This window comes from Colossoma macropomum, unplaced genomic scaffold (genome assembly GCF_904425465.1).
Source record: "Colossoma macropomum unplaced genomic scaffold, Colossoma_macropomum, whole genome shotgun sequence".
In the NCBI taxonomy this organism is placed as follows: domain Eukaryota; kingdom Metazoa; phylum Chordata; class Actinopteri; order Characiformes; family Serrasalmidae; genus Colossoma; species Colossoma macropomum.
The window spans coordinates 39,594,770-39,613,606 of record NW_023494790.1 but is presented as its reverse complement, the minus strand read 5'-3'; the positions used below and the strand labels follow the sequence as shown (position 1 = coordinate 39,613,606).

At 40.8% G+C, this 18,837-nt stretch overlaps 1 protein-coding gene across 1 annotated transcript; it reads right to left on the bottom strand.

The window, feature by feature from the left end:
- Window positions 1-4,729: 4,729 nt before the first annotated feature.
- prkar1ab (protein kinase, cAMP-dependent, regulatory, type I, alpha (tissue specific extinguisher 1) b) lies at window positions 4,730-17,402 on the bottom strand. Its single transcript, XM_036573360.1, has 11 exons — window positions 17,272-17,402; window positions 14,723-14,921; window positions 11,741-11,908; window positions 11,397-11,488; window positions 10,957-11,018; window positions 10,829-10,875; window positions 10,014-10,172; window positions 9,863-9,923; window positions 7,504-7,625; window positions 7,330-7,411; window positions 4,730-6,587 (listed from the first exon to the last, which is right to left on the bottom strand). The coding sequence occupies exons 2-11, from the start codon at window positions 14,894-14,896 to the stop codon at window positions 6,415-6,417; spliced, it is 1,140 nt and encodes a 379-aa protein (XP_036429253.1). The 5' UTR covers window positions 14,897-14,921; window positions 17,272-17,402; the 3' UTR covers window positions 4,730-6,414.
- Window positions 17,403-18,837: the final 1,435 nt, after the last annotated feature.

Here is an 18,837-nt window from a genome sequence, read left to right as displayed (position 1 = left end):
TAATGAAGGACTAGAGGATGACCAACACAAACTGTGCAGCAGCGGATGAGCTATCGTCTCTGACTTTACATCTACAAGGTGGACCGACAAGGTAGGAGTGTCTAATAGAGTGGACAGTGAGTGGACACAGTGTTTAAAAACTCCAGCAACACTGCTGTGTCTGATCCACTCAGACCAGCGCAACACACACTAACACACCACCACCACGTCAGTGTTACTGCAGTGCTGAGAATGACCCACCACCCAAATGCTCTGTGAGGGTCCTGACCACTGAAATACATGTCCCATATTTGAAAATGACCACTTTCAATTAAGCTGGCATATATGCCACACATCAGTCCGTATCTGTTGGATCCACAAATGCTTGTGTCTTTTGAAATCAACATATTGCCATACATCAAATTTCTGCATGTCTAAGTATTTTGTGTGTAATCTCAAATACACCTAAAGACAATTGTAATAAACTGAATAAATGATTGTTATAAAAGTGAAAGAGGTTCTAGCAGAGCCGGTTCATGAGGAGTCTGGCTGCTTCCTATTTCCCCCATTATATCAAAGACAGGACCGCTAAACAGCAGAGGGCGCCCGTGAGCAAGTCCTCAATGAATGGGAGTGAATGCAGCTCAACGGCTAAAAACGAAAAGTTAAAATAGTTTCTAATCACTGAACCAGAACTTTCCTTTAGTTTTAGACAGTAGAAGGATGGATTTCACTAAATAAACAAAGAAAACTCACCTGTATGTTTCCTTTATTCTACAGCAAACGGGTTTTGGGCAGCAGGAGGCGGGCTTTACTGCTACTGAGTGCTGATTGATTGGCGAGCGGAGCAGCTCATTGGCTGTTCGCGCTCACTGATGTCATGAATGTACATGAGGTGCCTTTTTAAGCTCCTATAACTCGAGTTTAAAAGCTCTTAAAAATATAACAGCAGTGTTGAAATGTTTTATGCTGTTCTGTGTTCAGAAAATGAAATGAATTCTTTAATATTAAAAATGTTTAATCATTTATAAACTATGATTTTGCTCAAATGCTTAACTCATCCATTTTGGACTCGCTCGGGAGCGCCCTCTAGTGTCTGAGAAACCCGGAGGACATGACAGAGACATAATTCTCTCTACAAAGTTCTCTGGTTATAGTTTGTTATATAAAACATATTTTAATCTTATATAAAAAAAAATAAGGGAGGTCTTATTACAATATATACGGCTCAGTAAGGTGTGAGAATGAGATAACTGAGTGGTGGTAATTAAGTCATGGCCACAACTTGTGTAACAGTCTCAGCAGAAACACTGTCCAGCTTTTTGTCCTCGGTTTGACTGCCCCCTCGTGGTGAGCACACAGCACTGCAGGCAAGATGAGCATTGCTGCCCTGCATAGTGTTAAAACTGGATGATTATTAGATGGTTCAGTGTTCGGTGGAATAAAGAGAGAATCGTGTGTGTGTGTGTGTGTGTGTGTGTGTGTGTGTGTGTGTGTGTGTGTGTGAGAGTGTGTGTGTGTGTGTGTGTGTTGGCTCAGACACAGTAAAAATAAATCAATCAATAAATGAAACGAATGCAAACACGGTTCAATAATAACTTTTTTTATTGCTTAAACTGCCATTAGGACAATCTATACCAAAAAAGATTATCGTTTGGGCATGACACACTGGAAATCAAAGCTAATATTTGGGTAAAATAAAATTAAAAAAGAAGAGTAAAATGGTCCACTGTGTACAGTACCTGCAGTTCAAATATGACCGCAAGCTTCACAGAACCAGCTCAAAGGCTGGGCTAGCGAGAGTACGTATACTCCTCAGTAACAGAAGCCAAGGCAAGCTGGAGTAATATTTTCCTTGTACATACAAATACATAAGAACACTCTTCAATCCATCCACTCACTCATACATACAGTGCAGTAAAGCATCACTGTAACTGTGAGAGAGGTGATCTACCGCCCTGCTCAAACAGACCCTCATTCAGCAGTTACAGGGGATTTCCACCATTTTTCAGAAATTCATAATTAATGCATAATTAAGTGGTTAAGATGTGAACAGAGTCATTCTGAGTGGTTTGGTGTGAAACGCTCTGTTCTAGATAAACTTACCGAGTCAGGATTGTTCACAGTGGTGGTGATAGGAACCAGACGTCCATCTACGATAATTCTGAGATTTTGGTCTAAAACGAATTCTAAAAAAAGATGCAAAACACTTATTATTTCAGATTTTCCACAATTTTCCATCATCAACATTCCATATACACTCAGAAGACTCGCGTAGGTTCACTGGTGGTTCTGGATAGTAAATAAAATGTCTATATTTGTGTTGTAGTCATGGCGTCCCCAGGTTCCTATCACCACCACTGAAAAGACATCAGAACCATTTCACACCAAACCACTCTGTTTACATCTCACACACTGAGACAAATTTTGAAGAATGGGTGGAATTCCCCTTTAATTGCCAGGTTCAGTGTGTGTATTTGAGCAGTGAAATCATTAACCTGTGCTCCAGATCTGGAGCTGGGCACCTCAAAACGATCTGATAAATACATAATGTGAAAGAGTGAAGTGAAACGTCAAGGTTAAAAGTGATCCAGGACAGAAATGAAGCAAAATGAACATAATAAAGTATTTATCTCACATTTGTTGTCCTATGAAGCTCGAGGGCACGGAACTTTCTTAAAAGGGGTCAAATATATTAAACGAGCAATATATCTCAAAATCCTATTACAGTTAATCAAACGGGGGGCGAATATGCTTTTGGGCTTAACGATTCAACATCTGCATCAATAAGCTACCAAGATCCTTCTAACATAGGAATTCAACATTACCGATGGCTGCGTCCATCAAACCGGTACAACAATCCTGAGTAAGGCTGCACTGAACAGAACAGGCCGACAGAGAAACCAGGTCGTGCTGTAAACCTGTTTCTGCACTCGTTCCTCACTAAGCTGCTCTCTCTCCACGACGAGCCCAACGGACCTGCTGAACATCCACGTAGCCTGTTTCACACAAACGAACACCTGTTTATCTGTTTATGAAGAGCAGGAAAACAAAGCATGCATCCCATAATGCTTTATGGCACCAGGCTTCTACAGCAGACCAGAGAACAGAGTTAGGGGTCGCGGTGCGGAGCATACTGACCGCTTTAATACTGGAGCTTTAAACTGAGACCCTGTCTGTGGGTTTCATCATCAGGACGCTGGTGGGCGACGATCCTTCATAATGAAAATAAGAACGCGGACTAGAACGCGGAACGGGACCCTAATCACGGCCACGACTCAGTAAGGTGAGAGAACGAGATAACAGAGTTGTGGTAATTAAGTCATAGCCACAACTTAATTGTCTCGTTCCCATGTCTTACTAATTCATGGCCAGGACATATTATCTCATTCCCATGCCTTAATAAGTCATAGCCACTACTTAATTATCTCGTTCCCACACTTTACCAAGTTGTAGCCACAACTTTATAGCCACAACTTAATTATCTCATTCCCACGCCTTATTAATTCATGGCCAGAACATATTATCTCTTTCCCATGTCTTAATAAGTTATAGCCACAACTTAATTATCTCATTCCCACACTTTACTAAGTTGCAGCCACACTTCATTACCACAATGTAATGATCTCATTCCCACGCCTTACCAATTCATGGCCAAGACATGTTATCTCATTCCCATGGCTTACTAATTCATGGCCAGGACATTATCTCATTCCCATGTCTTACTAATTCATGGCCAGGACATTATCTCATTCCCATGTCTTACTAATTCACGGCCAGAAAATATTCTCATTCCCATGTCTCAATAAGTCATAGCCACAACTTGATTATCTCATTCCCAAACTTTACCAAGTTGCAGCCACTTTATTACCATAACTTAATTATGTCATTCTTGTGCCTTATCTTGTTCCCACACCTTAGTAATTCATGGCCAAGACATATTATCTCATTCCCACACATTACTAAGTCACAGGCATGAAATAATTATCTCATTCCCACGCCTTAATAATTTATAGTCAAAACTTTATCGTTTCCACATCTTACTAAGTTGTGGCCATGACTTAACTGTCTCATTGTTGTACCTTAATAATTCATTATCATGAAGAATTACTGAATCACAGCCATCAAATAATTCTCATTCCCACGGTTTACCAATAAATGGCTAGGACATATTATCTTGTTCCCACACCTTGCTAAACCATAGACACAAAATAAGCATCTCATTCCCTTGCCTTGCTAAGCTGTGGCCATGACTTAATCACTCAATCACATCTTATTCCCACGCCTTAGTAAATTAGTAAATCATGGGCATGACATGTCATTCCTAAGCGTTCCTAAGTTGTGGTGACACATTAGTTTTATTATGATGGGATGTCAGCAGCGACTGTCAATCATCCTGTTCTGTTTAAATGGATTAAAAACGCTAAAAGGCTGATTAAAGCGTTCCCGGCAGACGTTCAGCGTTTGCGAGCGTGAATCTTAAGTAAGACGTGATGTCACCGCCGGCGTTTTGGCTCTGGCTTTAAAGCTGAACAAATCTAACCAGTAAGCCGGTCGACTTTGCGGTGAGAGCAAAAAACCTGGGAACTGAAAGACGGCAAAATGTGATTTAACATGCAGCTGGGTACCTACGCTGGAATGGTGATGAGAAAAAAAACAATATACAATTCCTTCATTCAGAGAACGCTACACACAACATACTTCAGAAACCACTCGTACGGTTCTAGGTAGCAGGAGGGGGCAGAACACATAAGGCTTTATAAAGAGCAACTTTATAAGCATGCGTACAGTCGCCGCTCAGGGCTGTGAAAGGAAACGATCTCCCCAAGTACTTCTTATTACAGCTGCTTGCACAGTTCGGTATTCTTACAAAACTATTCTTAGAAAACTACTCCCAACGAAATCACAGTCAGCCGAAAGGAAAGAGTAGACGGGCCTTCATTGAGTAGACGTTTAAAAATATAATCTCACTCCGGTCTGAAACAGCTCGGCGTAAGGACGCTGCTCACGAAGGCTGATGCATTCCGAGTGGATTCAGTTTGATTGTCCCTTCAGCGGTACGTCGGAAGCGGGTTTTGGGTTTGGTAACCGGGGGGTGGGGTGGGGGGGGGTGGTATGCAATGTTCAAGCAGTCAAGTGATGAAGTTTGTCTACAATTTTCAATATTTCTGCACAGTCAAATGGCTAAGATGTAAACAAAGTCGTTCAGAGTGGTTCAGAATTGTTCACAGTGGTGGTGATAGAACCAGACGTCCACCTCTAAAAGCTCCCTCACAGAAAGTTGTGAGACACTGTTTTATGATAGTTTTGAGACGATTTTGGCCTTAAAATCTATTCATGGTTGAGGCTGTGAGGCAAAGAAAACTTAATATTTCAGATTTTCCACTATTTCCCCATCATCAACATTCCATATAAACTCAGAAAGACTCTGGTTTTCTGGATAGTAAATAAAATGTCTATATTTGTGTTGAAGTCATGGCGACTCCTGGCGGCGACTTCACGAAAGCTTTCTTAAGAAAAAAATCTGCAAAGGTTTTAAGACAAACACTAAAAAGTTCATAAGAATGTTCTTAAATGCAATTCTTGAAAGAAACTTAAGTTCTCAAATATTTTCTTAAGATAATCTTAATTATTTTCTTAGGATTTTCTTAAGAAAATCTTCATCGTTTTCTTATGTGGGCTTTGTTGCACTTTACAGCCTCCCATAAACGACTCGAGATACAGTTTGAATCTGTATTCACTGTTATTTTCATTATTTAGTTTAATCCACTCAGAGGAGCAAAATGGAGGAAAAACCAAGTGTCTAAAAAAATTAGCCAACAAGAACTAGAGGTGATGGTGGAAGGAATACCCAACAGGATAAATGAAAAATTCCCCTTTGGAAAATATGATAATTGTGGGGTGACATATGAGGATGAGCAGGAGCAGCAGAGGCAGCGTCCGTGATCAATTCAGACGCTCACCTTGTCGACTCTCACAGCCTGAGGGTCTGTCGTAAGGTTAAGAAAAACATCATATTTACAAGAACACAAGAAGCATTCTTAAGAAAATAGTTAAGAAAAAATAAGATAATTCTTAAGAAGTTAGTTAAAGAATAATCATTTCTCAAAACGCTTTTCTTAACAATTTTTCTTAAGTTAAGAAAAAAACAAACATTTAAGAAGATTTTCTTTCTTAAGACACTTCCGTGAATCCGCCCCCTGGTTCCTATCACCACCACTGTAAGGACATCTGAACCATTTCACACCAAACCACTCTGAGTCACTCTGTTTACATCACAATCACTGAGTTATGCAGAGATACTGAGACACTGGAATTCCTCCTCATCACTGGAAAGCCTGTAACATAATAAAGGAGGAGCAGAAATGTCGAAATGAAAGCCGACTGCACGGGTGGACCCTGCGGTTCAAGTGTGTGTACGTGAGGCAGGGGGCTTCAGACGGACAGCGAGACGAAGCTGTTGTACTGCTGGATGTTGCGTTTGAGGATGTCCGAGCACGGCCCCAGGACGCGCTCGAAGCGCGGCCGGTCCAGCTTGACGCACTTGAGCGGGCCGCGGGCCACCACGGTGGCAGCACGGGGACGGTTCATCAAGAGGGCGATCTCACCTGGACGAGAGAGAGAGAATGGAGAACGGAGAACACAGTGTTACAGCACAGACGGCTGATAAACTACACTCTCAAAATAAGATGGTTCTTAGGTTAAGAAAACAGTTCAAGAACACTTAAAGAACCATTTTCGTGATTAAATGATTCGTTTGCATCATGAAAGTGTTCTTCAGACTGATGGAGAATGAGTTGTATATGGTTCTATGTAGAACCTTTTGAAAAGGGTTCTTCTACTGTTACGGTGTCAAGCCTGTAATAATAGAAGAACCCTTTTCAAAAAGGTTCTATACAACCACACAAAACACATCCTACATCAATCTGAGGAACACTTTCATGATGCAAAGAAACATTTAATCACGCAAAGGGTTCTTTAAGTGTTCATGGTTCTATATGGAATCATTTTCTTTACTAAAGAACCCTTGAAGAACCATGTTTTTCTGTGCACCATGAAAGGTTCTAAAGAATGTGCTGTAGATGGTTCTATATAGAACCTTTCTAAAAAGGGTTCTACGTAGCACCATAAAGGGTTCTTCTATTGTTATGATGTCAAGCTTTTAACAACAGAAGAACCCTTTTGGGTGCTATAAAGAATCTTTTCAAAAAGGCCCTATACAGAACCCTCTACAGCACATTCTCCACCAATCTGAAGAACCATTTCACCATGCAGAGAACCTTTAATCATGCAAAAGCTTCTTCGAGTGTTTAATTTTTTGTTGAACTGCTCCTTTATGAGCACACTCACCAAAGTAGTCTGAGGGTCCTAACCGGCCCACCTCCACAAACTCCTCATTCTCTGACCTTCGCTGCAGCACAGCTGCACAGCCCTGAGGAACCACAAGCACAAAGCTTCAGACACACAGAGACGCAGGAAGAAGACAACAAGAGTGAAAAAGCAGAGCAGAAGGCAGGCGGGAACCTCCAGTATGATGAAGAACTCATCTCCAGGTTCTCCCTGCACCACAATCTTCTGACTGTCCTCGAACTGCACCGGCTCCAGAGCGTCAGCCACCGTCAAACGCTCCCACTTGTCCAGAGACTCTGGAAACCACAGGTGATCATGTTAGTTACAAGCAGCGCTGGACGTCATTTCCTCTATAACAGTGAACCGCAACACTGACACCGCTGATTTTCCTAGCAGCACATAGGCAGATAACGAGGATTATTAGATCCGGTCCTGAAGTCTGATTGGCTGAGCTGCGCTCGAAGCCGTTGTAACAAAAGCTGTGACCGCCTCACAACACCTGAACTCTGTATCACTGCGCCACGGCACGAAAAACCCTGCTGCTGTTAAAGGATTAATCTTTGACTCTAACGCTGCTCACATGGAGAACCGAGTGCACTGATGAAGTAAGAACCCTAGTTCTGTTTAAACTGAGGGGCTGACAACTTATTTTCTTATCTAGAACTAGGCTGGTCAGCTAGCTAACAGGCTAAAAGATAGTAAACATGCTAAACAACTCCATCATTAATAACACAGGCTTGAATTAAAGGACTCACGATATGATTCACTGAAAAACAGCGCTGAAAAAAAGACTAAAGAACGTCACCTGAAAGTCTCACACGCTTCAAATGTCTGTGTTTCAGACAGAAGTCGCGTCAAACCCAGAGTCCCAAACGGCTCCGTACTCCCTAGATAAATAGTGAGCTGTGTCACGTTAGGTTAAGAAATTCTAGCTTCTGCTGTCAGATAGTGACTGCCTGTCGAGTCTGAACGTGTCTGAATCCCAAATGACCATTTTAAGCCCTAACACTTCGACCCGACCCCTCTATCTCAGCAGGAATCAGGACACCCTACCCCTAGGCGTGAACACAGAAAGGGCAGGGCTGAGTGGTAGGGGCGAGAGGTGAAATGGGATTGGGCTGAACTCTCAAAAGTCTTCGCCAACACAAGTTCAAGGCATCAATATTTCGTCCCGTCCTGCTTTTCTATCGTCCAGCTTTCAGATCCATAAAGAACCACAAAGAAGAACGTAGACTGGACAACTCCGATCAATCGTTCTAGGCATGTCACAATTACACAATCGCCTAATCGCGATTCTTTGAGACGACTGCAGTTACTGAGATGACTGCAGTTACTGAGACGACTGCAGTTACTGAGATGACTGCAGTCTTGCGTGCAAACAGCAGTGCATTACTTTGTCAGTACAACCCAGTGTTGGCTCCAAAGTAAAGACAGCCAGGAAGCAAGACAGCTAATCAGCCAACTGAGCTGCATTTAGGCTTGAACTTTTAATAGTTACATGAATAAAAAGACACTTATATCATTAACTACAACAACAGCAAACAATCATCAGCTAAAATTTCCTGATGGTGGCCGGCCCGTTTTATAGACACACCATCGTTACATCTAAAGCTCTTTTATCCTTGTTCTGCTGATCACAATTATTTCTCTTACTGCAACAGCAATAATGCTACGCTCTTAAATAAAAAGTTCTTTAGCAAAGAAAATGGTTCTATATAGAACCATGAACACTCAAAGAACCTTTGGCATGGTTAAAGGGTTCTTTGCATCATGAAAGGGTTCTTCAGGTTGATAGAATGTGCATGAATGTGCTACAGATCTGACACTTGAAAAGAGTTCTATACAGCACACAAAAGGGTTCTTCTAATATTACAAGCTTGAAACAAAATATATATATATATATATGGTGCTATATAGAACCATTTTCTAAGAGAACCATCCACAGCACATTTTCTGTCAATTTCAAGAACCCTTTCATGATGCAAAGAACCAAGTAACCATGCCTAAGGTTCTTTGGGTGTTCATTGTTCTATATATAATCATTTTCTTTGCTACAGGAACCTTTGAAGAACCATTTTTAAGAGTGTACATATCAAATGACAGTAAACTTCAGGCATTTTCTCAACTTGTGCTCTTCCATCTTTTTTTTTTTTCAGGAAAAGTTATATAGAACTAAAAGTTTTACGTAAAATTAGACCTAAACGGAACAATTCAGAATCTAAAACCAAATCGCTTCACATTTTTTGATCAACTTATGTGCTCACCCAGAATTTTTCCACCTGTAGATTGAGATTTTCAAAAATTATCTTAAATCACATCGAGAAAAATCCTTTACTGTTGGTTTTTGCGATTGGAGCCATTTTAAGTTATTGATTTTTTTACTTGCTGCTAATAATATTCTAAAAATCACATTAAACGTCTAGAGCAGTACCAAAAGGCTGAACCTCTTCCAAAAATACTCTGACCACAGCTTTAAAACTCAGTGCTGTATTAGCGGAGATGCTCCACTGTTGAAGAGATAAGCAACACTTACCTAAAATGGACACTTTGCTGAGGAATTCTTCGTACATCTTCCTCTTTCTCAAAGTGCTTCCCTAAAAGCAAAGAGTTCAGTTTAGGCAAAACAGCAGCCGCTGATTTGTGAGGCATGTTTTGTGTGTTTTTCCATGGTGCCAATGCGTTACCATCAGTATTCTCCTGTAACTGTCCCTGTCGATGCCCCACAGTTTGACGTTGGTCTTGGCTCTGACCGTGGCTGCTCTGGGGGTGCCGTAGATCAGCGCCAGCTCCCCGAAGCTGCCGCCCTCGCCGATGCTGGTTGCCCACTCGCCGTTGACATACACCTATCAAACAAAAGGAGTGTTTTTCAGCACTGCAGAGCAGACAAATTCAGTAAAATTCAGTTTTTCACTGCATTTTTCGGAAACATTAGACGAATACCACCCCCAGGGCAGCACATTAACCCTAACCATAACAGTTACAGTAAACACTATGGTACTAAGATACACGTAACTACTTGGTACAGTGTAGTGGGTAACACCACTGCCCTCTACGCTGTAGACTGGGGTTCAATGCCCCACCTGGGTAAGAACCCTACACTATACTAATAAGAGTCATTGGGCAAGACTCCTAACACTGCCTTCGCCTACCTGTGTAAAAAAAAAATGATCACATCATAAGTCGCTCTGGATAAGAGCGTCTGCCAAATGCCATAGGTGTAAATGTAAAAAAATAAAAAAAATAAAAAACCCAAACAAAACAACAAACATCCTGAAAATGGTAACTTACAAAATGTCCTTTACTTCCAAAGTATGTCAATGTAGTTAAGGCTATTTCAGTCGTTTTACTTTTAAGTTATTTTAGTCCATTTCTGTCGGTCCATTCATCCTGAAACTCTGACTCAAAGTAAAGGAGCTGCTGTGCTCAAACGGTGCAGCAAAAAACTGTGTAAAATGATGAATTCCTATGTGTATGTCAGATAAACCAGAGTGCTACTTACATCCATTTCTCCCTGATCGATTACGTAGAAGTTGTCTCCTTCATCACCTACAGAAACAAAAGAAAACATTTATTGATCTCCATAAATTCCAATTTCATCAAATCAGAAAGAATGAACCAAAGCTGCACCTTGTTGAATGACAATCTCTCCTGCAATGTAGGTGACTGGAAACATGGCATCAAATATGTCACTGTGGGAGAAAAAGAGAAACAGCAGTCAGTCAGCACGTTTTCCAAAAAACATATATAAATATAAACAAATAGGGCTGCAGTGCACTGACATGAGAACTGTGGGCTGATGCCGATATACCGATTCTCAAACATAAACACTGATATGCATAAATAAGTTACAAACTAGTTGGATCAGCATTACAGAGAAATAGAACATTTATTTCTGTATGCAATAAAATAAATAAAATTTAGGTAAAATTTAAATAAATAGCTCCATACAATTAATAATACCATTAAATATCAGTATGAAGTATCAGTCAAAGCTAATCATCACTCTGATGCTGATTATTGAGCATCCGTAGTAATAAATCAATAAATAAACACAAATAATTTCCTACCTTCTTTCATTGTCATCCAAGTGTGAAAAGAGCACATTCTTCTCAATAGCTTTGGCGAGGGCTGCCATAGTTTTGTAGTCTTTAGGAATAACCTTTAAAAAAAAGCAGAAAAAAGACAAAATTAAGTGTTTTTCTTCTTTTCACATTATTCTTCAGCCTTTTTTGGGACAATGTACAACTAACACAAGGGAACGGATTATTGTGCCCAGCAGACAGAGTGGTGTGAATGACCACTGCAGTACAATGGTCAAAAGGCTCATTCATTTTCTGCATGAGGCTGGAGTGACGTGACGGCAGCTGGACGCTCAGTACAGACAAAGAGAGCTGCCGTTAGCGCTGCTGACCTTTCTGACATAGGAGGCGGCGTCCTCCTCGGTGTAGACCTCGGCGCTGATGGCTCCTCTCCTCCGGCGGCCCTTCACCACTGGATTCATGGGAGGGGAAACCTCGTCCTCCCGCGAGTCTGACCGTGAGCTGGCCTTCTGCTGGTTCACGAGCTGCTTAGCCTCCTCCTGCAAACAGGACACACGTTATCCCACAATTACTGCCACAACATGAAGGGGACTTCCACCAATATTTTCAAACTTAGCAGAACCCTTTTTGTTGTTATATAGAACCATATACACAACACATCCTCCATCAATCTAAAGAACCATGCAAAGACACTTTAAGCATGCAAATGGTTCTTTGAGTGTTCGTGGTTCTATATAGAACCATTGTCTTTACGAAAGAACCCTTGAAGAAATCCCTAAGAGTGTAGCTAATGAGAATTAAAGGGGACTTCCACCAATTTTTGAAAAAATTCTACATAATTTAGTGGTTAAGATGTAAACAGAGCCGTTCCGAGTGGTTCCTCTGTTCAAGACAAACTTACAGAGTCAGAACTGTTCACAGTGGTGGTGATGGGAACCAGACGTCCACCTCTAAAAGCTCCCTCACAGAAAGTTCCTACATGAAATGGTTATGAATTCACTGCCTGATGTCTGAGACTTTGGGCCTCATTCACCAACTGGTGACATTCACCAGTGTTCTCTTATCTGGGGTTTGTTCTTAGATGAGAACAGAATCTACACACACACTCAAGAGCACAAAGGTGAGAACAGTTCTGCGCTTTGACAGACTTTTTTTAGGATCTTGCTCAAGAACACTGTGCCATGCACATCCCGCCCCTGATGACGGCTGCGAGAGCCGGAAGGAAGGCGGAGCCTGAACTCAGAGAGAGGACGAAACCCCGCGAGGACAGCGGGGAGAGAAGGAGAACCGAGAGAGAGTAGTGGACGATGCAAAAGTCCCGAGCCCCACCTCCTGGGCACCACCTTTGGTCCAGCAGCAAGGCCTCTTTAATTAGCCTCACGCTTGATCCCGGTGGCCGAGCCGTGGAGCAGGAGCAATGAGCTCTCTTGGCTCAGGAGCTCCCGCTGTGCTTAATGAGAGCCAGCTGAGGCTAATCTGGCATAGGCAACGTGGGCACCTTTAAAAAGAGCAGAGAGAGAAAGGAGAGGGACGAGCAGCGAAAGACTGAGGAGCTGAAAAGCTTTGTTTTGGAGAAGAGGACTGCAAGTCTAGCATGAAAGCCACTGAAAAGTGCCCTAGCTTTGATTTGGAGTTTTTCGGTGTATAAAATAAAAGTAAAATGAGTGCTGCAACCTTCAACCCTGCCTCCAGCATCTTTCCTGTACCCCTATGTAACACGTCACGCTACTAACAAATTTAAGAAAACACTTAGGAACATATTGGTGAACGAGGCCCATTGATTCACGATAGTTTTGAGAAGATTTTAGCCTTAAAATCCATTCATGGTGGATACATGGAGGGCGTTGTGAGGCAAAATAGTCCCCAAAGAAAACGTATTAGTTCAGATTTTCCACTATTTTTCATCATCAACATTCCATATAAACTCAGAAGACTCGTGTAGGTTCACTGGTGGTTCTGGATAGTAAATAAAATGTCTATATCTGTGTTGTAGTCATGGTGACCCCTGGTTCCTATCACCACCACTGTAAAGACCATTTCACACCAACCCAGAGGTGAACTATCCAACTTGGAAACACTGGTGGAATTTCACTACACAACATTTAAATCCTAACAGATTTCTAAAAGTGAAAGCAATGCGCCCTCAATGTGGGTCGTTTACAGAATTTCTTGTCTTTTCGTCTTGAAGGGACGCATCAGACAATAAGACAGAGAGAGGGTATCACACACGTAACACGACCTGGTTGAGAAAAAGCATGAAAAACCCCAAATCTACCCAGCATCACATGATACAACCAAAAAAACAAAAACAGTGAATTCATAACCATTTCATGTAGTAACTTTCTGTGAGGGAGCTTTTAGAGGTGGACGTCTGGATCCTATCACCACCACTGTGGACAGTTCTGACTCAGTAAGTTTCTCTACAACAGAGCGTTTCACACCAAACTGCTCTGAACCACCTTGTTTACATCTTAAACACTTAATAATGTTGAATTTAAAATAAACAAATAAATAAATAAATAAAAATCTGTGTTACACTTTAAATCCACTTTAAAAAAACAAAGCAAAAAACAGGAAACACAGGTTTTCATTCTATTCAACAACCGGATAAATATTTTACTGCACTCTGTATAAAAGATGGTTCTTCTAGGGTTCTTTAGTAAAGAAAATGGTTCTATATAGAACCATGAACACTCAAAGAACACTTTTCATGATCAAAGGGCTCTTTGCATCATGAAAGGGTTCTTCAGATTGATGGATATGCTGTAGATGGTTCTACATAGAACGTTTTTAAAAAGGGTTCTATTTTTACAATGTCAAACATGTAACAGTAGAGGAACCCTTTTGGCTGCTATATAGAACCCTTTTCAAAAAGGTTCTGTATAGAACAGTCTATAGCACACTCATGCACATTTTCCATCAACCCAAGGAACCCTTTCATGATGCAAAGAGCCCTTCAATCAAGCAAAAGTTCCTTCGAGTGTTCATGATTCTACATAGAACCATTTTCTTTACTAAAGAACCCTTGAAGAACCATCTTTAAGAGTGTACATACAATTGTAAATAGTGACCTGACATATAAATCCATATATTGTAAACATTATATACAGTCATGCAAAAGTCTGAACACCCTGAATTACGTGCTTTTCCCAGTTTTATTTTGTTCCAATGTGTTAAACTCAGTAAATAAACAGTAATTGTGCATTAAAACGTGCAGAGGTGTCTCTGTAGAGGATGTGTTCACTGATTTTCACTAAATCAACACAAACGTGTAACCAGAGGTGTACATTTGTAGTTATGTAGCTGCACAATCCTGCCATCAGCACCAGAAGGAGAAAACGGTGAGCGCTGACCTTCTCGAGTCTCTCGAAGTACTCTCTGAGGAAGGCCATGGGCCTGTCAGGCCGCGAGGTGCACAGCTGCACGATGCAGTCCTTCAGCAGCTGCTGGATGTTGTGTTTCTGCACATAGAGCTCGCACTCGCGCAGGCTCTTCTCCTCCTCGCTGCTCACGCTGCCCGACGCCATGCTGACCTGCAGATTCACCTCTGACCTAAGGGGAACCAAGAAGGAGGCCGGTTAAGAGCAAATTCCTCTCTTTATTTATTTAATAGCAGCCAATCAGAACAGGGCTCAAGTCTAGGGCTGAACGATTCAGCGGAAATATCAAATTGTGATTTTTCTAATACTGCGACTTCGATTTAAATTGTGATTCTTTTCTATAAATTAAGGTTCAGGCCTGTTTTTTTTTTGCCAAGATCATAATATCCACTTTTCCTGGCTTGAGGCTCGACCCCTGAATGTAGTGTGCCAGAAAGCCAGTTGTGGTTGTGATGTCACAACACATGGAGGGTTGGTTGTCTCTGATTGGTCTAACTCATCTACAGGCAGTTTACAAGCGCTACGTTTTTAGGTGAAATTTTGTTTTTGACCACATGTAGACCACAATTAAAAAAAAAAAACTGGAGCTCTTGATTTCAAAATCACAGTTTCGATATTAAAACGATTAATCGTTCAGCCCTATATCAGTCTTAAAGGCACAGAAAGACAGTCTGTTTAATCCTTAGGGATAATCAGAGTATGGAGAAAATAAAAAACGAGGATATATTCAAAGACTCATGACATTTGAGAACAGAGGCACCGAATAGTTTGGCATTATTGTAAGCAGAGGTGGGCGATACGGCAAGAATACAATATTGAGAAACTTCAAGAACTTTTCATGATACACGATCTGTCACAATATTTATTTGCTCAGACATCTGATCAGTTGGAACAGAGAAAAAAGAACAAGCATTGTTACATTTTAGAAAATACTACCAAAACCTGTGAATACAGTGATTTTTATTCAATATTTGGCACTAAATCGAGTTAAACTGGACTCATTTAGCTCTCTTTACAATGAAACATGCAATATATATATATATATATATATATATATATATAATATACACACACACACACACACATACACACATACATATATATATATATATATATATATATATATACACACACACATGCCCTAACTGTAAACATAAACAAGGCCCTGCGACATGAGGCGGTAGAACAACTTGCCCAGGACAAGAACAGGATTACTGCATCATTGTGATAACTGGATTAGCACAATAATAATCTGTATGGGAAGATTATCCTGTGTCAGAATAACACTCCCTGCCTGTCGGCTCAACTGATTTACCTTATAAATTATAACGTGATATAGTGCATTTCTACTGAGTGACATTTGTAAGCAAAGTCTGATCCACAGAATAATACAAGATGCAGAATTACAGATCATATACACACTGATAATAGACTTAAAGGGGAATTCCACTATTTTTTCAAAATTCATTTTTTTCTGCATAACTCAGTGTGTGAGATGTAATCAGAGTAAATCAGAGTGGTTTGGTGTGTTTCTTTACAGTGGTGGTGATAGGAACCAGGGGTCGCCATGACTACAACACAGATATAGACATTTTATTTACTATCCAGAACCACCAGTGAACCTACACGAGTCCTCTGAGTTTATATGGAATGTTGATGATGGGAAATAGTGGAAAATCTGAAATACTAAGTTTTCTTTGGGGACTATTTTGCCTCACAATATGCAGGACATTGTGTATCCCTCCGCCATGAACGGATTAAAATAAACGGTTTAAAACACATTTTAACCCAAAACCTAAAAACTAAAACAGTGTCTCAGTCATCAGGCAGTGAACTGAAAACTATTTCCTGTAGTAACTTTCTGTGAGGGAGCTTTCAGAGGTGGACGTCTGGTTCCTATCACCACCACCACTGTGAACAGACTCTGTTTACATCTTAACCATTAAATTATGCAGTAATTTTTAAGAAACCGGTGGAGTTCTCCTCTAGCAAATGCAATTAAACTAGAAAACGCAGCCCAAATGTTCTGGCTGAAGAGGTAACGTTACAGCAGCGCCTCTAAACAGCCCTCCTTTAAACTGGCTTCTTCTTTGAATTCTCCATTCCACCTTAAATGGTGCAGCAGTTGCATTCTGCCCAATGCAAAACCAGTACAGGCACCAGAACGCAACTACCGCACCATTTAAGGTGGACCGGAAAGTTCGGGCCTCGTTGCTGTTTTTCACATTGAACAACCGCTTCTCAGCTTTACACCATTTCATACGCTGGATTAAGAGCATGAGGCGCTACTGGTTCAATATCGGGGTTTCGGGGTTTCAGGGACGGTAACGGCGCTGAGCATTATGAATATTAAGGCCGCGCGCGCCATCTTCGTGTATCATAAACAAACGGCAGCAGCGGCTAGCTGTTAGCCTGTTAGCCTGTTAGCTGGGGTTTCGGACCGCGCCGCTGAGGAGCAGATTATCCGGAAACCGTGCGAGGGCGGAGACGCGCAAACGGCGAGGAAACACACGAAGCCTTACCGGGACTCCTGGACGCAGCTCGATCTGTTCCGTTCGGCGCGGTTTTACTCAGTTTTCCTCCCTTTTCTCCTCAGCCGTCGGACGGACAGTCAACCGGAAACGGTCAGCACCAATCAGAAAATTTGCCATTGACGTCAATTCGCATCGCTGTGACACGGAGGCGGTAACCAGGGGCAACCTTAAAGAGGCCGTCACCACCTTATATTGAAATGTAAACAAAGTCATTCAGTGGTGGTGATAGGAACCAGACGTCCACCTCTAAAAGCTCCCTCACAGAAAGTTCCTACATGAAATGGTTATGAATTCACTGCCTGAAGACTGAGACACTGTTTTATGATAGTTTTGAGAACTTAAACTCCATTCATGGTGGAGGGATACATGCAGGGCGCTGTGAGGCAAAATAGTCCCCCAAGAAAACTTATTATTTCAGATTTTCCACTATTTTCCATCATCAACATTCCATATAAACTCAGAAGACTCGTGTAGGTTCACTGGTGGTTCTGGATAGTAAATAAAATGTCTATATCTGTGTTGTAGTCATGGCGACCCCTGGTTCCTATCACCACCACTGTAAAGACATCTGAACCATTTCACACCAACCCACTAATTTCTGACTCATCTCAATCATTAAATTATGAAAAAAATTTGAAAAACAAAATATGCTTTAATTAAAAGTGGAAGCCTGGAGCCAAAAACATGCTTGAGTGAAAGTAAGAAAGTATCTACATTTTTAATACTTAATCATATAAGAGAGAAAAGTAAAATTTTACATTTAATAAGAATTGGTTTGGGTGTTTTAATAAAAAATGAAAAAAAAAAAAAATGCTCTGGAACTTGAATAACAGGCAAGAGACATTTTATAAAAAGTTCTCTGAGATTTGTAACGAGTGCTTCACAGGTCTGAATGGAAATTTAAGGTAAGGATTTAAAAAGTAAGTTTCTTTTTTTCTTTTGGAAATGTAATCGAGTAAAAGCACAAGTAGGAAATTGTTAATACTACTTGAGTAAAGTACAAATCCAAAAGAAAATATTTAAGTATAGCAACAAATACAATCACTTAAGTGTTTTCCAAGCAAAACATGAAAATCATGACAGAAGAAAAGCGTATCTCAGATTGTGCATAACAGATTCAGATGATCAGCCACTCCTTTCCTGTGTGTAGTTACTAAACTCGGATAACTTTGTTTTTCCACTGATCTTATATTCTTTGGCTGATTTTCTATTGAGCCCCTAAGGAGACATGGTGATTATTTTTTAATAAGACGTGGCCCACTAATTTCTATGTTGAGGCCGTGAGTTAAGGTTCTCGTAATTTGCGGCCTCAATATAATAATTTGTGGCCTCAATATAGCAAACTGTGGCCTCCATATATTAATTTGTGGCCTCAATATGTAAAATTTTTGGCCTCAAAATACAAAATTATAAATCAATATATTAACTTGTGGTCTCAATATATTAAACTGTGGTTTTAATATAGTAAATTGTGGCCTAAAGGTATCAATTTGTGGCCTCAATATAGTGAATTGTGGCCTCAATATATTAATTTGTGCCCTCAATATAGTAATT